Source organism: Syngnathus acus, chromosome 23, assembly GCF_901709675.1.
Source record: "Syngnathus acus chromosome 23, fSynAcu1.2, whole genome shotgun sequence".
Classification (NCBI taxonomy): domain Eukaryota; kingdom Metazoa; phylum Chordata; class Actinopteri; order Syngnathiformes; family Syngnathidae; genus Syngnathus; species Syngnathus acus.
This window is the reverse complement of record NC_051107.1, coordinates 3,157,560-3,179,144: the sequence shown is the minus strand read 5'-3', so window position 1 is coordinate 3,179,144 and position 21,585 is coordinate 3,157,560. Positions and strand designations below refer to the sequence as shown.

The 21,585-nt window shown below is 45.4% G+C and overlaps 5 protein-coding genes across 5 annotated transcripts; 3 read left to right on the top strand and 2 right to left on the bottom strand.

Annotated features, from left to right (window-relative positions):
• Positions 1–102: 102 nt before the first annotated feature.
• hspa14 (heat shock protein 14) lies at positions 103–3,314 on the top strand. Its single transcript, XM_037243601.1, has 14 exons — positions 103–225; positions 468–548; positions 776–858; positions 974–1,022; positions 1,103–1,208; positions 1,268–1,358; positions 1,440–1,544; positions 1,673–1,834; positions 1,925–2,080; positions 2,187–2,289; positions 2,415–2,630; positions 2,764–2,928; positions 3,034–3,101; positions 3,162–3,314. Exons 1-14 carry the CDS (start codon positions 169–171, stop codon positions 3,238–3,240), a joined length of 1,521 nt encoding a protein of 506 aa, XP_037099496.1. The 5' UTR covers positions 103–168; the 3' UTR covers positions 3,241–3,314.
• Positions 3,315–3,438: 124 nt separating this feature from the next.
• Positions 3,439–4,813, bottom strand: prl2 (prolactin 2). The gene is made up of 5 exons (XM_037243603.1): positions 4,768–4,813; positions 4,521–4,699; positions 4,185–4,292; positions 3,920–4,099; positions 3,439–3,807 (listed from the first exon to the last, which is right to left on the bottom strand). The coding sequence occupies exons 1-5, from the start codon at positions 4,787–4,789 to the stop codon at positions 3,613–3,615; spliced, it is 684 nt and encodes a 227-aa protein (XP_037099498.1). The 5' UTR covers positions 4,790–4,813; the 3' UTR covers positions 3,439–3,612.
• Positions 4,814–7,919: 3,106 nt separating this feature from the next.
• Positions 7,920–11,691, top strand: rint1 (RAD50 interactor 1). Its single transcript, XM_037243181.1, has 15 exons — positions 7,920–8,192; positions 8,266–8,391; positions 8,534–8,649; positions 8,722–8,895; positions 9,011–9,151; positions 9,222–9,393; positions 9,481–9,591; positions 9,696–9,921; positions 10,001–10,138; positions 10,202–10,296; positions 10,405–10,509; positions 10,598–10,818; positions 10,887–11,067; positions 11,189–11,307; positions 11,374–11,691. The coding sequence occupies exons 1-15, from the start codon at positions 7,962–7,964 to the stop codon at positions 11,591–11,593; spliced, it is 2,376 nt and encodes a 791-aa protein (XP_037099076.1). The 5' UTR covers positions 7,920–7,961; the 3' UTR covers positions 11,594–11,691.
• c23h12orf45 (chromosome 23 C12orf45 homolog) lies at positions 11,684–12,867 on the bottom strand. The gene is made up of 4 exons (XM_037243183.1): positions 12,723–12,867; positions 12,453–12,521; positions 12,244–12,377; positions 11,684–12,169 (listed from the first exon to the last, which is right to left on the bottom strand). Exons 1-4 carry the CDS (start codon positions 12,778–12,780, stop codon positions 11,990–11,992), a joined length of 441 nt encoding a protein of 146 aa, XP_037099078.1. The 5' UTR covers positions 12,781–12,867; the 3' UTR covers positions 11,684–11,989.
• Positions 12,868–13,230: 363 nt separating this feature from the next.
• Positions 13,231–18,978, top strand: slc41a2b (solute carrier family 41 member 2b). The gene is made up of 11 exons (XM_037243182.1): positions 13,231–13,540; positions 14,261–14,902; positions 15,026–15,133; positions 15,716–15,787; positions 16,071–16,215; positions 16,523–16,669; positions 17,233–17,380; positions 17,624–17,703; positions 17,850–17,981; positions 18,059–18,207; positions 18,275–18,978. The coding sequence occupies exons 2-11, from the start codon at positions 14,369–14,371 to the stop codon at positions 18,458–18,460; spliced, it is 1,701 nt and encodes a 566-aa protein (XP_037099077.1). The 5' UTR covers positions 13,231–13,540; positions 14,261–14,368; the 3' UTR covers positions 18,461–18,978.
• The last annotated feature ends 2,607 nt before the right edge of the window (positions 18,979–21,585 follow it).

Here is a 21,585-nt window from a genome sequence, read left to right as displayed (position 1 = left end):
TTTCTGTACTTAAATTTTGAAAATGTGAGCTTTTTTTTACACTCACAGTGGCGTTTCTAAAATCTGTAATTTTATAAACGTCACGTTTTGCTTTTATTCAGAAAGTCTTAACCCGGATGACGTTTGCGTGCCTCGTGCCCACGTGATGCCGGCTACAGTTCGTTCAGCATGGCCGCTATCGGCGTTCACTTCGGTTACACATGCGCTTGTGTAGCGGTATTTAAGGTCAGTTCTTTCCGGCAATGTTCTCTTCGCGTTATCTTTACATCGCTCGCATAAGTACGTCGCCGTTGTAGTTTGTTTTGACATAAATAGCGACTTTTTATACAAATGCTAGCATGCTAACTTCCATAGATACTGTATAACTACCAGCGAAAGGCACACAAGTTGTGTGTATCTACTTGTTACACACGGTGTGTTTTCAGTTATTGTTTGTTTATAATAACTTGATTTTATTACGTGTGTAGGACGGTCGGGCTGACGTCATTGCCAACGATGCAGGAGATAGAGTGACTCCAGCTGTGGTTGCTTACAGAGAGAATGAGCAGGTAAAAGGCATTTAAACACATTACATTGTTATTTTTTTGTCGTCAAAGTTACTTGGTTGTAGGTTTGAGTGATACCAAGTTTCACCAAACTTTCTGGAATATACTTTCGTTTCCTAAGCCTAATATTTCCACAAAAATAATGGCAATAAATATTTTTTTTACAATAGCATATGAAAGTATGTGCTTCCTAAAACTTGTGCTTCCAAAAAATGTTTGGTTCTCTGCAGCTTGTGGGGATTGCAGCAAAGCAAGGGCGGGTCCGCAATGCCGCCAACACGGTTGACAAAGTCAAGCAAGTGCTGGGCAGAAGGTGACGGCATATTTTCTTAGCATCTTTGCTTAAGTCAAATGAGGGTAAAAGGTTTTATTAAAAAAAAAACTATTAAGGCCACAATAAAGTGATTTTCTTGTTTCTCAATGAGCAGCTTTGATGACGCAGAGACGCAAGCTCATAAATCGCAGACCAAATGCCAGGTGAGTATTTTGGCCGTTAATGGAAACTTCCACCTAAAGTGTTTTATTGTGCACTTATGAGCATTTGGTGTTGTGCACAGGTTGTCAACCGATCCGGGAAGCCCTGTTACGAGATTACAGCAGGAGAACAACTCAAGTACATTGCTCCGGAGGAGGTTGCCAAACTCATATTTCACAAAATGAAAGGTAACAATGCGCAAATTATCAGGAAAAAAAAGTATATTTATTAATATTTGTTTGTCCAGAAACGGCTCAGTCTTCTCTCGGCTCTGATGTGAGCGACGCCGTCATTACCGTTCCGTTTGAATTTGGGCCCTCTCAGAAGCACGCACTGAGGTTGGTCAAATCCATGCACCCGTGCTTCGTTTTTTTCCCCCTAGTGTGGTTCTGTGCTAATTGGAGTTTTTTGCCGTGCAGGGAGGCAGCTGAAGCCGCAGGGTTCAATGTCCTCAGGTTGATCCACGAACCCGCCGCCGCTCTTTTAGCCTATAACATCGGACAGGACTATTCAGCTCCAAAGAGGTGCTACACTCCATTTTTTTTCCCCATCATGTCCACAAGAAAATATTTTTTGTAGTGTATATTTTAATCAACAGAGTCGCTATTAGGTGCTCATGCCACAGCAGTAATTGGTTGTATTATGTCGGCAGCCATGTTCTGGTATACAAACTGGGCGGTACGTCCCTGAGCGTGACCGTGCTGCAGGTGAACGGAGGAATGTTTCGCGTCCTGGATACCCACACCCACCACAGCATCGGCGGGGAAAGCTTCACGCAGGCCTTGGCCCAGCATCTCGCCACCGAGTTCAAACGGTACCGCCACAATCGTTAGGTCCATTTTTTTAGGCAGACAACTGATTGTTGAACTCCTCCCCGGCTTTTGTGTGCGTGTGTGTGCTGCAGCACTTTTAAACACGACGTGACCGAGAATGCACGCGCAATGCTCAAGTTGATGAACGGAGCCGACATGGCCAAACACTCCCTGTCCACACTTGGGTCAGCCAATTGCTTTGTGGACTCCCTGCACGATGGCACTGACTTTGACTGCAATGTCTCCAGGTTAGTGTGAAAAATGTGGTCTGAGCAAAAACATGGATTTCTTTTTTTTTTTATTTTTATTTTTTATTTATTTATATAACTGCCACACTGTTGTCTGTCCTCCCAGAGCTCGTTTTGAACTGCTCTGCTCCTCCCTCTTCAACAAGAGCATCCAGCCAATTAGAAGCTTACTGGAGCAGACCAAACTCTCCGCCACCGACATCAGCAAGGTAACGTCCCCCCTCACCCCTTCTCCCATTTTCACACACATCCACATCACGGGATAACCATTTATCCGATAATGGTTGACTTTATTTGTACCTTAAGATAAATGCTGAAATTGTTCTTGTGGCAGGTGGTTCTGTGCGGCGGCTCGGCACGGATCCCCCGTCTGCAGCAGATGATTCGCGACATGTTCCCCGACGTGGAGCTCCTGAGCTCGGCGCCTCCCGATGAGGTCATTGCGGTGGGTGCGGCCCTCCAAGCAGGTTTGTTGGTGGGCAAGGACCACCTTGTCTCCGACGAAGAATCCGTCCAAGTGGATGTGTCTGCCTCTGACATTCTGCTCAAGGTATCCTCACTGATTTTTTTTTTCTCACTAACACACTTTGAAATGGTTTTCTTCTTGAATTCCAGCAATATTGACTTGTTCGCATTTGTCATCACATACTGGAGCTGAAATGTGTTTTGTGACTGTGCGGCAGCAGGTGGATGAATCCGGAGCAGAGGTGTTCATCGTGCTCCTTCCGTCCGGACTGCCGCTTCCTGCTCGCCGCAATCACACCCTGAGTGGAGGAGGCCAACTCTCCTCGCTCTGCCTGGAGATTTATCAGAGATTTGACTCTGAGCAGCCGGAGAGGCTTGCCAAGGTATCTTTAGCCCCAGCGTATTTGCAAATTCACCTTTTATTTTTCTATGGAATCCTTTCTGCAGCCATTTGCGTATCTTTTTTTTTTTTTTATTAATATGTACAGATTATACTTCGGGACCTGGAGCCTAACGATGAGCACCACAACATTGATACAGTGGTCACCATGAAAAGGTACTTTTTATCACCAACTTCATTTGTGCGCATCTCTAATTTCTTGTGTGTGTATCACAGGGACGGTTCCCTCCATGTCGCCTGTGTCGAGCAGAACAGCGGGAGGTCGGAAATAATCAACATAGCTGCTGCATCCTGATCACACCATCACACACCATCTTTTTTTTTTCTAATTATGTAAGGCATTCAATAAACATGTGAATCTATATCTGATTCCCGTTTGGCTGCCAATGACTATTGATCACATGTATGGTGCATAATCAATTGGAGGATGGATCATTAGAAGGTGAGCATAAAGATTTGTTCCAACATTTTATATTGCATTATAGCTCATGGATATGCATTGAAACGGAAATACGCAAACAACAATCCTTATCTGTGCTTATCATATGGAGAATGAAGGTTGTCAAAGTCTTTGGGTTTTACTATTGCTTCCTAAACATCCCGTGCAAAAACATTTTCAACGGTGTAGTTCAAAACCACTCAGCGAATGTTTCTTCTGTTCTTTGCTTCAGCAGCCGTGCTCTGGTACGATGCGACACTTGAGGATCTTCAAGTAGTTCTGGATCTTGTCCGAGTCGCGGCGAAAGCAGTAGAGGAGCTCGTGGTCTTTCATCAGGCGCCACTCGCCACTTTCCGGGGGCAGGAGTTCCTCCACGGACGACAGCGTGCTGACAGAGTTGCTCATCATCCCCAGCGTCTGCATCTAAGGTAGAGGAAAAAAAATGCACAATACACATATGTAAGAGTTTGTGAAACGTACAGTCCATTACATCAAAATTGAGCGTAGTTTTTTTCTTTTCTTCTTAGCGGGGTACCTTCTCGGCCACTTTCTCGACTCCTTTGCGTAGCTCATGCACCATATCGCTCATCTGGCGGGACATGTCCGAGCTGAAATTAGCCAGGTCGTGCTGGTGCGCCGTGATCCGGTGGAAATGCCACAGGGGGTCTCTCCACGCCACCAGGAGCTTCAGGATCACCTCGGTTAGCTCCTCGCGCTGCAGATACAAAATAACAATTGGATCAAATTGAATATTTGGAAATGACGAGTCATATGAAACGTACAGGGAGTGCGTCATTTACCGGCATTCGCTGAGCGTTCTCCTTGTCGTTGGGGGTGAGGAGGGTGGAGGTGTGACAGTTCCGACTGCTCCTTCCAATGTGATTCCCACTGGGCACGAAGTACTGCTCCTGCTCGGTGCGTGTCCGAGAGTGAAATATCAGAGGTCTGATGTCATGAAAATGTCAATGGGTGGCGGAGGAAAGAAGTGGGAGTACTCGACTACAATACTATGTGAGGTCTAATTTAAATGATAGTCAATGGAATACGCTTATAGGTCTTTCAGATCACAAATTTCAATTATTTGCCCAACTATGAAACAATTTGCATTTTAGGAATAATGAAAAATGACAACTTACAAACTTAGCGTGAAGGTCATTGGAGAGGCCGTGCATCCTGGCCGAGTGCTGAATGACTCTGTCAAACAGGTTGGCCAGCGAGAGGACGCGGCACCTGGCATGGCCGTTGGCACAGATCGCTGCCGCAGCCACGTTGGCCGGTCTGCCGCTCAACGTTATTCCAGCCAGTAACACCCAAACTAGGAAGAGGAATTGACAAGATAAACGGGGGCATTAGGATGGAATAAAAGCGCTCGAATTACTTTACCTGGTGTGAGGATTCGCGGCATCCTGCAAAGTGAGGAGATCCTTACAACAAGTGGACAGTGTGAGTGTCCCTCAGTGACTCTTGTCTTTAATAGTGACCAGAAAAGCGAGGAGGCGGGAGGGAGGCAGGTTAAAAGGGGGTCACACATTCAGCTTACGGTAGTACTCGTGCAAAGTATGAATCATCGCTTGCGATGAGGCACACGGAAACAAACTTAAATGAATAAAATTGGCATTTTAATATTTAACCCAAAAAAAAAATTCTTAAAGGTTTTTTTATTTTTATTTATTTATTAGGCTCGGACAGGCTTGAGCTTTTCCACAACCCAAATGCGGACAAGCACTATAGAAGATGGCTCTTTTCTGAGATTCTTTGGTTTAGCATGTTTTTTTCAAGTCAGAAGTTAAAGGGACCTAGGATGGTGCCTTATGGTACACCACTACTGATTCCTCATAGTTCTAACTCGTGACTGTTAGTATTATCCTTACAAATTCATCGATTTTTAGTCATTTATTATTATTTAAATATATAAAGATGTTCCACAGTGTAGTTGGCACAATGAACTGTGCCTAGCAACACAAATCAAAAAAAAATTCACATTGCTTCCCTCATTCTACTTTTTTGCAGCTTTATTCCAAAATGGATTAAATTAATATTCTCAGTTAACCACACAATATTAACCACACCATATCCCATGATGATATTATGTTTGTTATTTATGAATATTAAGCCTATATGTTGTACTTGAATTCTCCATGAGTGCACCCGCCTGTCCTTCCTATCCTGCCCGGTGCACGGGTCGTCTTCCTGTGTGCAAGAAAACCGGAATAACCCCGGGCGCTCTACGAAAGCAGTGACATCATTCCAAGATGTCATATTCATTGGAATTTACTCAGCAGCTATGTGGCGAACAAATGACAAAAAAGGTCATTGGAAGCACTGCGGGCACTAACAGGAAGAGAAGACTGGCCCGACGAGTGACCTTCTGCGAGAGCTCTCAATGCCACTGAGAGCACTGTGTCAAAGATGGTTGAATGTCAAACAGTAAGGTCTTAAGCAGTTGACTCACCAGCATACCTACGTACTAAATCAGGGTTTCCCAAACTGTGGGTTGGGAACCCAAAATTGTTCAATCTTTATTTTTTCAGAGGGATTGTTCCAACCTTGAGGCGAGTCGTGCCTTTTGGCGTACATCATTCAAACTCAGGTTTTTCCCCATTCATTCAAATTTATAGTCTTTGATGCATGTTTTTGAAATGTAAGAGACGAGGCTGAAGTTTGCTCCCCCGAACTGTGAGGCAGATATGCCAACCTCTAGTACACCTTGTTACTAAAGTCTAGGTGGCCAATTTTGAGCAGGATTCTGTAGATTTTCTTTTGGGGTACTATTTATTTTAACTGACCAGGTCTTTGGGCCAAATATAGAATCATCATCATCATCGGTTTAAAGTCCGCTTTCCAGGCGCCGCTGGGTTGGACTGGGTTCTCGATATGGCTTTCTTCCACCGGGAACGGTCCATGGCCATCTCGTGGTTGATGCCGAGTGCCTTCATGTCGGCTGCCACGGTCGTCTGCCAGGTCTTTTTAGGTCGGCCACTGGGTCTTGTTCCCTCTACGTTATACGACATAACTTTCTTCACCCAGTCGTTCTCATCCTTCCTCACTACATGTCCGTACCATCGCAGTCTGCCTCTCCTCACCACATCCACTATGGCCTCCACTCCCATCTTCTTTCTCAGCTCTGGACTGGTCTTTTCCTCCACACCACACATCCTCATTTCTGCTCTGTTTAGTTTGTCTTCGTGTTCTGTTTTCAGGGCCCATGCCTCACTTCCGTACGTCATACTACTTCTGACGCAGGCTGAGTACACCTGGCCTCTCATCTTCAAGGATGGGGCCTTAGATGTTAGAAGGGCATGAGTTCCCTGAATTTCTTCCACCCGCTTCTCACCCTTGTGGTCACTGCTAGGTCCACCCCCCCATCAGCGTTAAGCATGTCTCCAAGGTAGCAGAAGCTGTCCACCACCTCGTACATCTCCCCATCTACCACGAGCCCCTCTTGCTCAGCTGGGTCTGCTTGGGTGACTTCTCCCCTGCACCGCTTGCATTGGAAGGTCTCACTTGAAATAAATATAATGGCATAAACAAATATAGAAGAAATAAAGAAGCATCCTAGTAACTGTGATGACGACAATAATGGCCAAAAACAATGACTCAGATTTTTGTGAACTAGACGAGTCATTCTTCCTTCTAATGGATCTTAAATCCTTAAAAGTGTAACAATAATTTGATTCACAAATCGTGAAAGTAGTAATCCAACAATTTCCTCATGGTAAAGTCAACCGAGGTCGTTTGTGTCTTTCAGTATGTGTAAAGAAATTTCCTCAATGATGAGTGCCATGTGATTCTGCCGCACGTTGTCCCCTTGACCTCTTCAGACTGACCTGCTCTGGAGTGGGTCAACTAAACCTCTATCCATGCCTAGAGGCGTTTTTACACATGTCAGGGCACCAACGTCATCTGGGGACTTACCTCAATGAAATGTCGTTTTCAGTTTTTTTTTTTTACATATACTGTCATGGCTCAGTGGAATAGAATATAGTGCAAAATGGAGTAGAGTTCAATTCAAATAGCTCATACACATATAGAATGTGTGTAGAAGTTGGGCACTAATTAACTTTATTTAATCTGTGTAATGCAAAAACTACTTTTGGCTTTGAAATGGGGCATACTGAATATTTTTATGCCATATTCTAAATCGAGATGCAGCATCCATATTAAACGAGCATATTAACATCAGTGGGAGTTTGCATCATTATGATTTAGGTTTGACGTCAGGAAATGCCAACAACGCAGAGAGCATTAAACTGTTTGTATGGTCACATTTGATAAAATTTAAAACGTTTGTACCTAAATAATAAAGGCATTTACTGTACGTATTTGTACGAAAAGCACTACTTTACATTCATAGCGTTTTATTTTGTTTAAAATAGCATGCCGGAAAAAGTCAGTGCTGTCGTTCCAATTCATTGACTTGGAACTCTCGGGTGGGCGGCGTTACATTAACGCAAATTCTTTTGCTACAAATCACCGCCTGCGGGGGCGCTTGTTCGGGGGCGCTTAACGATAAAACAAGCGCCTTCTCTTTACGTAGCACTTTCGTGGCAGGAAGTTTGTGTCCTGTCAAATCCAAAATGGCGGCGTCCGTATCCGAAGAGAATACAGAAAAACTGCCAAATGACTCTTTAAATCCCGTTTTAACAGGTACTCCTGACAACGGGTGTGTTACGGACCTTTCCGACGAACTGCGTGACTATGTGGTGGGGTTTATAGAGAAAGAGGTGGGCAGCGACGTGAAATCTCTGAAGAAGGTGGGCACTCTGCTGCAGAAATTAAAAGAGGACAACAGTAAATTGGAAAAACAGGTGAGCTTTAAATTAGCGTAATCATTTATTCTCAACAAGGGTTTGTAAACGTTTGAATTGATGTGTCGTGTAGGTGTTGACAGTCTCCAGCTCTGTACCTCCCCAAGTGTCTGCAGCTCTGTCTGCTGCAGAAGATGCCAGCACTTCTTTGGAGGAGCTTCTGCAACGAGAGAAACTCATCTCCACAAAACTGCAACAGGTAACTAACGCTACATTATTATTACTATTTGCAAATTATTTTATATGCGTTAGTCCCTGTGCAAATTTGTAACATATACTGTGATAAAAAAAAATAGATATATATATCTCCACACAAAGTTGTATTCTATTTCTTCTTGTAGCACCTCCAGGACTCTCAGCCATGGATGGATACTCTCACTCAAAAGCTGAGTGAAGTGGAGACCGTGGAGAGACACATGAAGTACCTTCGCTGCCTTCAGCAAATTGAAGAGCTTAGGTACCAAAACGAACATCTGGCATCTGTTTGTTAAAGACAGTCTTGGATTTCATGTGCGCGGTGTGTCTACAGTGCTGTGGTCCAGCAGTGTCTGATGACCAGCAGCGTGTGGGAGGCCATCAGGGCTGTGGAGAGCATGGCTGTGATGGATGCCAACCTGAGCCAGTCCAAATGCTCTCACCTGCGCGACTTCCTCCGAGAAACTCTTCACTTCTGGCACAAGATCATTAAGGATCGACTGACGGGGTAAACACACCCTTTATCCCGTCCAAGCATACATAAATGTGACATATAGAGTTTAAAGTCATTCATCCCTATTGAAATCAATTAAATAATTTCTTCTTAATCCTGTGCACTTCAGAGACTTGGAGAAAGTGTTGACCCAGCTTCACTGGCCGATCACATCCCCTCCGACCCAGTCCCTCACGCCCACTGCCAACGGGCAAGAGCTGGCCAGTCAACTGGAGCTGCTGGTCACGCAGCTGCTGGCCCTACAGACATCGTATCCTTCGCTTTCAAAACATCGGCGCAAGTCTGGGAAGCCGTCAGATTCTTTAATTTCCTCTGTCCAGCGATGACCTCATTTCTCAGAGGACGTCGCCTCCCTCTAAAGTTGAAGCCCAGCCAAGTGCTCTTCCCCAGGATCCTCCACTCTGCCTGCCCATCCAGATCATGCTGCAGCCTCTCAGGAAACGGTTCCGATATCACTTCTATGGCAATCGACAGACTAACACCCCCAGCAAGGTTGCTCTCGCTCGCTCCCTCCCTCCCTCGCTCATCACGCAAGTAACCTTTGGATTGTGAACCTTGCGTGTCTCTGTGCATTTGCAGCCAGAGTGGTACCTGACTCAGGTGCTCATGTGGATCGGGAACAGCACGAGCTTCATGGAGGAGAAGATCCAACCTATCCTGGACCGAGCTAATGCCACCATCAATGCCAGGGTGTGTAAGGAAACCTGCTTTTGTAGACTTATTCTACTTGATTGACACTGTCATTAGAATATTTACAAAAAAAATCATTTTTTGCCATTTATAAATTATTTCAGGTGGAGCTATGTCGAGGCCTCCTGTCTTTAGTCGAAGACAAGGTGGTGGGTGATGCATCCCGCCTGCTTTACGACGACGCGCTCTTCTGCCACCTGGTGGAGGAGGTGCTGCAGTTTGAGAAGGAGCTGCGAAGCAACCACGCATACCCATCCCATCTGCCCGGCCTGCTCCACCTGCTGCTTGACGACGCCGTCCTTCAGAAGTGGCTTGCGGTGGAGAAGAAGAGTAGGTTGCCATAAACCCCCCCCCCCCCCCCCCCCCCCCTGCGTGTGTTGCCTCAAATCTAACAGTGTTGTACGCCTAGTGGCGGTGGAGAAGGTGGACGCCATGTTGTCGGCCGAAGGAGCGTGGAGCTCTCAGTACAAAGACATCCGAGACATGGATGAACTGAAGTGCCCGGATTGCGCTGAGACCTTCATGACCCTACTCCAAGTTATCACAGGTAAGCCTGACCCCATTGAGATGAACGCTGAGCACCCCTAAAATCTGTTTTGGTTTTCTTTAGACCGCTACCGAGCATTACCTTGTCCGTCTGCACAGCTGAAGTTTCTGGAGCTGCAGAAAGAGTTGGTGGATGACTTCCGTATACGACTCACTCAGGTAAGAACGCCATCAACGGAGTTTGGGTTGCCTTCTTAAGTGCAAATACAATTCTTGCTGTTTCTTTATGGACTCTGGACTGCACTTGACTTATTTCATTTTATGCAGGTCATGAAGGAGGAGTCTCGCTGCCCACTCAGCCCACGCTACTGTGCCATACTCAACGCCGTCAACTACATTTCCACCATCCTGACAGACTGGGGAGATAACGTGGTAAGACTCAGGCCTCTGTGTGATGCTTCAAACTTGAAAATTCGTGCAATCGTATTTTTACCCGTCCACAAATGTTGCGCTTGTTTAGTTCTTCCTGCAGCTGCAGCAGGCGGCCGTTTCCCTGGACGACGAGGCTGTGGTGGGAAGCCTGGGGCAGATGGAGATGGGCCGCCTGGCTTCTCTGGAAAGCTCGCTATTTGAAGGCCTGCTGGCTCTGCTGGATCGACTCCGAGGAGACATGATGGGCCGGCTGCTGGATGGCATCATGAGGGACATCACGGAAAAAGCCAAACCGTACTGCCACGACAGGTGAGGATGATGGTGATGATTAGCGGACTTAGCTTAGCATTCATGCCTCTATTGTCCTCCCCTCGCAGGTGGTTTTCTCATCCGTCCCAGCACGACATGGCCACCATGTCTTTGTCTAGTTCCGCATGTCCCATGATGCTTTGTATCAGGGACAGTCTGTTGAACCTGCACCAGGTTTTAAGTCTGTCTCTGTTCCAGCTGGCTTGGCAAGGCCTTGCAGAGAGACTGGACAACTTTCTTTACCAGGAAGTAAGGACTTAAAGCAGATGTTTTGGTTTGTTCTTGACTCCAGTTGCCATATTTGGGAGAAAAAAAATGTACGTACTTTTGCATCTCTTGTATATTTCCCATACATGTTTGCCTCCTTCAGGTGGTCCTGTCTAATCATTTTAGTGATGGAGGAGCAGCCCAGCTTCAGTTTGACATGACCAGAAACCTTTTCCCTCTCTTTGGTCACTACTGCAAGAGACCTGAGAACTTTTTTAAGCAGTAAGTACAGAAAAAAAGTATTTTACCTAAAGGGAGAAAGTTAAATCAAAATTTCTGTCCTCTCAGTGTTAAGGAAGCCTGCATCATCTTGTGCCTCAACGTGGGTTCTGCTATCCTTCTGCGGGACCTCATCAAGGAGTCTTCTTCGGCAGACGACACGGGCGATTGGACGGGAAGGGATGAGCCCTCGCCGCAGTCTGCCTTGAACGAGTTGGGAGTTTACTACTTGGCTCCTTGTGATGTATTAATTCTCTTTAACCTCAGAGCCTCCTGGCCTGGACAGTGACAACTGGATTGCGAACCTAGCCAGACACTATTTGACGTTTGATTTCTATCATGTACTAAATGTATATTGACGCAATTGAAAAACTCTGTCTTTTTTTTTGGAACTTAAGTGTGATGGCGAGTTTTATTACAAAGCTCATACATTCTTATCCATAATGTCTTCCTGTACATGAAAGTTATAGAAAACATCAATCCTGATTATGTACATAAAAAAAACAACGCAAGAATCCCAATCGGGTAAACAATGTATAAGGCAAATGACTTGACTCCGATTTGAATGAGTGTGAACTGTTCCCATGGGGATGCTCTTCACCACAGTATAGGAGCTTTTGATTCCTTTAAATAACTCAAACCTAATTTTCAACAAAGTCTTAAATCTCTTAGTTGTACGAAATAATTATTTCTCCGGCTCATCCACAACCTGGATGTTTATGTGCTCTTTGCCTTTGCGTCCTGGTAATTTGAGATTGCGCTCAGTTAAAACAATCTCTGATTCCTCCTCGTCAGACTCTGAAGAATCCTCCTCGTCCTCCTCCGACTCGCTATCAGATCCACTGAGCTCTATCAACGCGACGTCCTGGAAACCACAAGAAAGAATTAGGACACCTTGAACAAATCAGATTCATCAGACAATGAGAAGATCTTACACACCATCTCGATAACTCTCTCTGCAGCCTCGACATCCTCAATGTCGAAATGTCCTGCAGAAGTTTCTTCAATCTGCTGCTTCAGCTTTTGATTGGCTTCCGCAATCTGCGGTAAGAAACTCTGCAGCCGTTCCATCACTGCTCCAGAATACAAAGACAAAATTGTATTTATATTGTTTATTCCTAATTCTAATGGCTGATTATTTAGCTCACCGCTACTTCGTGGAAGTCTTTCCGTCTTCAGGACAGCCGGTGGTTTAAGGAGCAGCTTCTCAACGAGACCTGAGGCAAAACCACAAGAAAAAAAAGTTTTAACTAGAATCGTGTCTGAACTACGATGTGTTCCGATTTACGTACAAATGCAGGCGTTGTAAACCGAGAAACTTTGCGTGTACAGTACGAGCATGTGGTTTTCAAACAAAATCACGAAAAAGCAACGCCAGCTTCCTTTAGCCTGAGTTAAATACATTTTTCTCTACTTACCTCCACCACTACCACATGACAGCAAATCTCGTGAGTTTGGTTTACTGTTTTTGTCCATTGCAGAAGAAATAAGACTGCAAAATGTTAGCGTGTGTTTTGTGAGGACAACATCCGGGAATCGCTTCTGCGTTGCTCATTGTGCATATTGCGTCCTCTAGCGTTCAGGAGGAATCTTTACATTTACCCAAAAGAAAATAAAAAAAAAATAGGAACGGTATCTACTGGAATGTTACGTCGTAACTTATAAGTGTGAAAATGCCATAACGGCATGTATACGAAATAAGCGAAAATCGAGTTGACTAAAAATACAAAATATCTTTTAGGCGTGACTGACGTTTAATTTAACGTTTCACTACGACTTGTTATTTATCCGATACGCGTGTAACGAGGGCAGCATGGTCGGGCACTGGTAAGTTCAGAGGTGCTGGGTTCGATCCCAGCTCCAGCCTTCCTGTGTGGAGTTTGCATGTTCTCCCCTTGCCACATTCCAAAAACATGCATCCAAGTTGCCCGTGAGTGTGAATGGTTTTGTCTTTGTTTGCCCTGCGATTGGCCGGCGACCAGTTCAGGGTGTCACGCCTTCTGGCCGAAGTCAGCTGGGATAGGCTCCAGCGCATCCGCGACCCTTGTGAGCGGTTTAGATTCAGAATGGATGGATGGACGGACGTGTGTAACGAAAACTACACGGCACGGTCCGAAAAAGCGGTGCCTATCTTGACGTCATAGATGATCTTCGGCAGACTCACTGACGCGGCTGTGCCTGTGACTGTCATCATCGGCTTGCATCTTCTTCGATTTGGGATCTTCGCGTTGCGATGGTAAACTTCACGAATGAGATTTGAAATCGCCATGACTTGAATTGTAACAGTATGTTTACAGTATGTTTGTTTATGTCCGAAAAATAATAGCCCCGGCCTCTGTTTTCTCTCCCCGCCTTTAACGTGTGAAAGCTGGCGGTGCCTCCAAATATTTCTCATTTGTACCCAGCTAATGTAGCACTATGCTAATGCGAACAGATTTACGGAACATTTTTCTCGGCTAGTTGCAAAACAAACGCGTTCAACGTGAAGCTTTCATACCGAGGCGTTGTCCCAAGTGTCAACCGTGACTAAGAAAGCGAGTACGCTTGACTGCGCAGTTAACACCATCCCGTGTAAATTCTTTTCAAGTCCTATGCGTTTACATTTTGAAGACTTATTTCCATACTCCTTCTGGTTTATGTGGCTCTGACTTACGCAGTTAATTATTCACTCCATGTGAATACTATGTTCATTAGAGGTACAAAAAATGGACCAGACATTTAAAGTTTCTAATTTTTCTTATTTGACAAAATAACTTCTCCAGCTCTGTTATCGGTTTTCCACAAAGGATGGTGGAAATTGCACTAAATGCTTAAAAATGTGTTACAGTGATTAGCACTAATGTACAACAGTCGCAAGGTCTGGGCTTCTCCTGTGCGGAGTTTGGTTAAAGGCTCGAAAATGCCTGTAAACAAATGGATGTTGGATGTATATATATATAAATGTTTTTCTTTACAGGCTGATGAGTCTCCAAGCTTCTGAAATGGACTGTGTGATTTTTTGAACATTGTTCTCAAACGAGGAGGAGAAGTTTGGAGATGAGACATTGCTGCGCGAGACCCCATCATGAGCATTGAGAGTCTCGGCGGAGCGATCGGGGATTCCCTGGGCTCTAGCCTGACGGTCCGTATGAGCGGTGCAGGCGGCATTCGTAGTCCTCTCTCCCTGAAATCCGTCGGTCGGATCACCTCGCTCCTGCAAACCATGGTCCCCACCGGCTACACCAAGCTCCAGGAGGAGCGGCTGGCTCTGGTCGATCTCGGTGCCAAACCCGAAGCCTCACTCCAGAACGGTTACAGACAAGAGATGGCTCACCTGGAAGGCCGGCGGCCGCCGGACCGTGCCTCTCGTTCCTCCGTCACTCTGTCGGACATTGGAGAGGGAAGCTACTTGGAACTGGAACCCATGTTGGCTGAGAGGAGGCTCTCAGATGATGATGATAATGGCCACCAGAATGAAGAGGAGGAGGAAGCGGCGCAACCCGCTGTGCACATTCTGCCCAAGGAGTCGCCACTGGCTATGGCTTTTCAGATCCTCGTGCCTTTCCTGTTGGCCGGTTTTGGAACTGTATCAGCTGGCATGGTGCTGGATGTTGTACAGGTAACGCCAGCTCTAGTTTAACTGCATGGTTTGGGAGGTGACACCTCGCTTGAAATGTAACAATATGTCCCCCACTTTGGGATAAGCCGAGTGTAATCAAAGTTGCCGATCTTGTCCAAGCAGCACTGGGAGGCGTTCCAGTACATCACCGAAATCTTCATCCTGGTTCCCGCTCTGCTCGGCCTCAAGGGCAACTTGGAGATGACTCTGGCCTCACGCCTCTCGACAGCGGTGAGGAAAAAAACACACCACATTTACTCCGCAGAAAGAATTCATGACGGCGTCGAAATCCGATGCTTTTGCTCGACCAGTTTTGACGTTTCACTCAAATTCCTTGTTTCACTTATTAGAGGTAACGAGTAGCCAGCAGAATTCTGGTTTTGTTTGCTTTGGGAGGGGGGGGGGGGGGTTCTCTGCCCACCGACTCCCCACACACAGGCTCACATATACATTGGAGATATTCTTGCATGTGTCTTGACCAGGAAGGTGTGTATTCATTCTTACGAGAAAACAAGTTGGACTCGTTACTATTTTAGTTTTCACACTTTGTGTACAACACGCACCCATCTGCAATTATAGAACCGGGTACCGTAATGAGTCATCCAAGTCATTCCAAACAAAGAAGTTGTTATTGTGCCTTTTTTTCGGCCGCAGACGCCAAGGCGGCACACCACAGGGCATGTTGCACAGGCTTTGTGAGAAAATAGCATAAAATTAGGCAAGCACACATTCCATGTGGGAAAAGGTCCCACAGCAGAGATCTTTTTTTTTTTTTTTTTTTTTTTTTTTACATTTCTTGTGTGCATCCGACAGGTGAACGTGGGCAAGATGGACTCGCCGATTGAAAAGTGGAATCTCATCATCGGCAACTTGGCGCTCAAGCAGGTAAATTCTTTTTGGAATCCACCGTATGTGCAAACTATTGGAGGACTTATGTAATGAGTACTTGCGTCATGTTCTAAAAAAACATGTTGGAAGAGGATGAACCCGTGTTGGTCTTGCCTCACACTAATCACGTCGGGGACGTCTGCTTGATGGCGACACTGTTAATCATATACCCGCACATAGATAAACTCATCCTAGCGCGTGTTTGTATCGTTCCTGTGTGCCCGTCCGTTCTTTCACAATTTTCCACATTAAAGCAGTTTTTTTGTTTTGTTTTTATTAGGTGCAGGCCACCGTGGTGGGCTTCTTGGCAGCCGTGGCGGCCGTGGTTCTGGGCTGGATCCCCGAGGGGAAGTTCCAGATGAGCCACGCGGTGTTGCTGTGCTCCAGCAGTGTCGCCACGGCCTTCATCGCCTCCTTGCTGCAGGGTAACAGACGGATAACAAAAATGTTTACTCGGAATTAATCAGTACGCTGCTTGTCTTCCAGATTCACCCACAGTGGATGAAAAGCCGAGATAAAGAACACATCATTAAAAAATATATATTTTAAAATGCACTTTAATTTCCATTAGCGCCTCTCCTCAATCTCGCTAAAATTGCCATGTCAAACAAATTAAATTTAAACAATATACAGTATATTTAAACACCAATGTCTTATGTAAAAACCCACAAACATTTGTAAAGAATCACGACAGAGTGAGCAACCTGCCCTTTTTTGCCCCTCACGTTTAAGGTTTCATCATGGTGGGTGTGATCGTGGGCTCGAAGAAAACGGGCATTAACCCGGACAACGTCGCCACGCCTATCGCCGCCAGTTTTGGAGACCTCATCACGTTGGCCATCCTGGCCTGGATCAGCCAGGGCCTCTACAAGTGCCTCGGTAGGTGAAGGAACACCATTACATTAAAAAAAATAAATCTTGAGGGAAAAATCTTTTAAATAATAAATAAATAAGAAATAAAGCGCACACCATACGAGATTGATGCTGCTTTTAACTGCAGACTAAATCACAAACTGCAAACTTAATATTGTAATTCCCACATGGACCCGTAGAGGTCGCTCTTGCCTCTTTCTGAAGCACCAATGCAGAACAGACCTCCTCTCTTCTCCCGCCACATTCCACATGTTTAATTCACGTCACACCCAAACCCGCTTGTATTACAAGGATACAGTCAACGCTATTCCCCCTTCTAGAGAAAACTGACTTCGTTCATGAAATGAAACCCTCTTCAGATTCCATATTTCCACAGCTGAATGGCGTAATGAGGCTGTCTCTTCCCTCAACAATGTCTGTGTCGTTCTTGAGGGCGAAAAGTTGTTCCAAAAGGCTATTTTTGTGTTGGAACAACTTGTAACCGTAAAAGATGCGATTGTTTGGATAAAGTTCCCCTACAGCCAATGTAGTCTCAAAGTTCAGCTTGATGACTCCATCTCCTCCTCCAGATTCCTACCCGTACGTTTCCTCCGTGGTGTGTGCCTTCTTCATGTGTCTGACGCCGCTGTGGATGGTCATCTCGTCCAAGCACCCGGCCAGCCGCACGCTGCTCTACTCCGGCTGGGAGCCGGTCATCACCGCCATGGTCATCAGCAGGTATCCGGACGAGCGCTTCGTCTGCTTCCGCTTTGCTTGATGACTTTATAAATGCAGCTCTTGTCACCAGTGTGCTTTTATTTTATTTTTTTGCCTGTCTGTAATTTAAATGGATGAGCTGGAACAGCAAATAAGTGCCGAACAGCATGAGCACAAACTCTTTTCTTGACGGCATGTCGTGTCGCCAGTGACCTTTACTGCATTCACGGATTCTAAATCCTCCATTTGTGTTGTCCTCTGCAGCATCGGAGGGCTCATCCTGGACAAAACGGTGTCTGACCCCAATCTGGCTGGAATTGTGGTGTACACCCCCGTCATCAATGGTGAGGCATTAATTCATAAAAAGAAATATCATTAAAATGTTCTGGCTAAAAAAAGTCATGTGATATTTAAAAAAATAAAGGCCTTAGTTATCTTTTAATCAAGAATTTATTTGTAACGCATATTGCTGTTCTTTCACTGCGTCCAGGTATCGGAGGTAACCTGGTGGCCATTCAGTCCAGCCGGATCTCCACTTTCCTGCACTTCCACTTCGCGCCGGGGGAGGTCCCGGACGAGGCCAAGGGCTGCTACTACCCCTGCCGCACGTTCTTCGGCACAGGTCCGTCCCGTGCAGGTGTGAACTTGGGATTCCCGCACTCGTAAATGGAGCATCTGTTGCGTTTTTATTTTACCCAGGAGCCAACCACCGCTCGGCGCAGGTTCTCCTCCTCCTGGTGATCCCCGGCCACCTTATCTTCCTCTACACCATCCACCTAATGAAGAGCGGACACACCACGCTGACGCCCATCTTCATGTCCGTCTACCTGGCCACCGCTTTGCTGCAAGTATGCGTAACTCTCACCGTTGACTTAAGCTAGATATTTATTTAACCCTTTGTGTGTCCTTTGCCAGGTGTTGCTGCTGTTGTGCATCGCTGACTGGATGGTGCACTCCATGTGGCGCAGCGGCAAAGACCCCGACAGCTTCTCCATCCCCTACCTGACGGCGCTGGGCGACCTGCTGGGCACCGCTCTGCTGGCGCTCAGCTTCCACTTCCTGTGGCTCATCGGCGACCAGGACAGCGACGTGGGCGACTGATGACAGCGATTGACATACTTCTTCTGTTCCATGCATCTCTCGTTGTGGGGACTTTTGCACCTTTTTGCACCAAAGCACTTGTGTAGTCGCCCACTGGTCCTTTTGGGTCCTATACTTGGGCAAGAATTACTCTCAGATTGACTTTATTCTGGGTGGTGTGTGGGAATGGCAGACAATGGTAGGCATTCTCCATCCAATCTTCACCCCCAACACTTATGAGACGGCTGCTTGTAGCACACTTTTGTGGACGTTTACAAGAGAAACGCGCCTTGTGCCAACATGCACGCGGAATTTTTTTTCTTCATTGTTCTTGTCAACGCGCTCTTTTTCTACAGTATGTCTCTTGTATAAGAACCGGTATTCAATTCCAGTCGCCTATGTGCCTCTTGAGATTGACTGGTTGACAGGGTTCATTACAGCATTTTAAATGTATGTCCAAAAGAATGTTGTAGCAGTATTGTTATGGCATTTGATCTCTTTTTTTCCATTTTGTCTGAATAAATGTATTTCCACAGTAGGATCTCATGTCTTATTTTCAAAGTTGAATTTTCACTTAAGCAGCCAAGTGTTCCCCTGATTCAGAGGTGCTTCAGAACTGATTGGAAAAGTTTTTGTGTATCTCCTTGCTGAGTAATGAATTGATTGGACCGCATGGATAAAAGGCTATACTAACACAGTGGTAAGACAGAGAGGTCATTTTTAAACTTTACATTATGTGGTTTGTTTTTAAAATAAAAGATTTATTATACATGGCCTTTTTTTGTTGTTGCAAAAAACCCTTAAATAAATATAAAAAAATCTTTTAAACCCTTTTATTAGGTACGACCTGAAAATGGTGGTGTACCTAATGGAGTGTCTGTGAGTGACGTCACAGATCAACCAGCCAATCAGGAGGTGGGGGTGAGGGCGGGTGGGGCACTTTTCACTTTCAGTTAACAAACAAAACAGTCACCATAAAAAAACATTCCCTCGTTAAGTGCACCTGCGTGAAAAGTTGGGCTCCTGCAGCACGTAAAAATGCCCTCAACTTTTCACTCAGGTGTGTTTAACGAGGTAACTTGGAAACCATATTGGAACGCGGCCCCCTCGAGGACTAGAGGTCGACACCCCTGGCAAATTTGCTCAAATATGTTCATGAAAACATTTTCCTCCAAGTCTTATCATCAATCATGACAGCATGTATTTATTTGTGGTTTCCAGCTGCACTTATATTATACTGTATGTTCATCTTGTACAAGAACAAAACACAGTCACCATAAAAAAACATTCCCTCGTTAAGTGCACCTGCGTGAAAACTTTTAGCTCCTTTAGAACGTGAAAGTAGCTAAAACTTTTCACGCAGGTGCGCTTAACGAGGGTCACTTGGAAAACATGTTGGAACGCGGCCCCCTCGAGGACTGGAGGTCGACACCCCTGGCAAATTTGCTCAACTATGTTCATGAAAACATTTTCCTCCAAGTCTTATCATCAATCATGACAGCATGTATTTATTTGTGGTTGCCAGCTGCACTTATATTATACTGCATGTTCATCTTGTACAAGAACAAAACACAGTTACCATAAAAAAACATTCCCTCGTTAAGTGCACCTGCGTGAAAACTTTTAGCTCCTTCAGAAGGCGAAAGTAGCTAAAAGTTTTCACGCAGGTGCGCTTAACGAGGGTCACTTGGAAAACATGTTGGAACGCGGCCCCCTCGAGGACTGGAGGTCGACACCCCTGGCAAATTTGCTCAACTATGTTCATGAAAACATTTTCCTCCAAGTCTTACCATCAATCATGACAGCATGTATTTATTTGTGGTTTCCAGCTACACTTATACTGCATGTTCATCTTGTACAAGAACAAAACACAGTTACCATAAAAAAACATTCCCTCGTTAAGTGCACCTGCGTGAAAAGTTTTAGCTCCTTCAGAACGTGAAAGTAGCTACAACTTTTCACGCAGGTGCGCTTAACGAGGGTCACTTGGAAAACATGTTGGAACGCGGCCCCCTCGAGGACTGGAGGTCGACACCCCTGGCAAATTTGCTCAAATATGTTCATGAAAACATTTTCCTCCAAGTCTTATCATCAATCATGAAAGCATGTATTTATTTGTGGTTTCCAGCTGCACTTATATTATACTGCATGTTCATCTTGTACAAGAACAAAACACAGTCACCCTAAAAAAACATTCCCTCGTTAAGTGCAGCTGCGTGAAAACTTTTAGCTCCTTCAGAACGTGAAAGTAGCTAAAACTTTTCACGCAGGTGCGCTTAACGAGGGTCACTTGGAAAACATGTTGGAACGCGGCCCCCTCGAGGACTGGAGTTCGACACCCCTGGCAAATTTGCTCAAATATGTTCATGAAAACACTTTCCTCCAAGTCTTATCATCAATCAGGACAGCATGTATTTATTTGTGGTTTCCAGCTGCACTTATATTATACTGCATGTTCATCTTGTACAAGAACAAAACACAGTTACCATAAAAAAACATTCCCTCGTTAAGTGCACCTGCGTGAAAACTTTTAGCTCCTTCAGAAGGCGAAAGTAGCTAAAACTTTTCACGCAGGTGCGCTTAACGAGGGTCACTTGGAAAACATGTTGGAACGCGGCCCCCTCGAGGACTGGAGGTCGACACCCCTGGCAAATTTGCTCAAATATGTTCATGAAAACATTTTCCTCCAAGTCTTATCATCAATCATGACAGCATGTATTTATTTGTGGTTTCCAGCTACACTTATACTGCATGTTCATCTTGTACAAGAACAAAACACAGTTACCATAAAAAAACATTCCCTCGTTAAGTGCACCTGCGTGAAAACTTTTAGCTCCTTTAGAACGTGAAAGTAGCTAAAACTTTTCACGCAGGTGCGCTTAACGAGGGTCACTTGGAAAACATGTTGGAACGCGGCCCCCTCGAGGACTGGAGGTCGACACCCCTGGCAAATTTGCTCAAATATGTTCATGAAAACATTCCCTCGTTAAGTGCACCTGCGTGAAAACTTTTAGCTCCTTCAGAACGTGAAAGTAGCTAAAACTTTTCACGCAGGTGCGCTTAACGAGGGTCACTTGGAAAACATGTTGGAACGCGGCCCCTCGAGGACTGAAGGTCCACACCCCTGGTTTAAGTGAAAAGTGCCA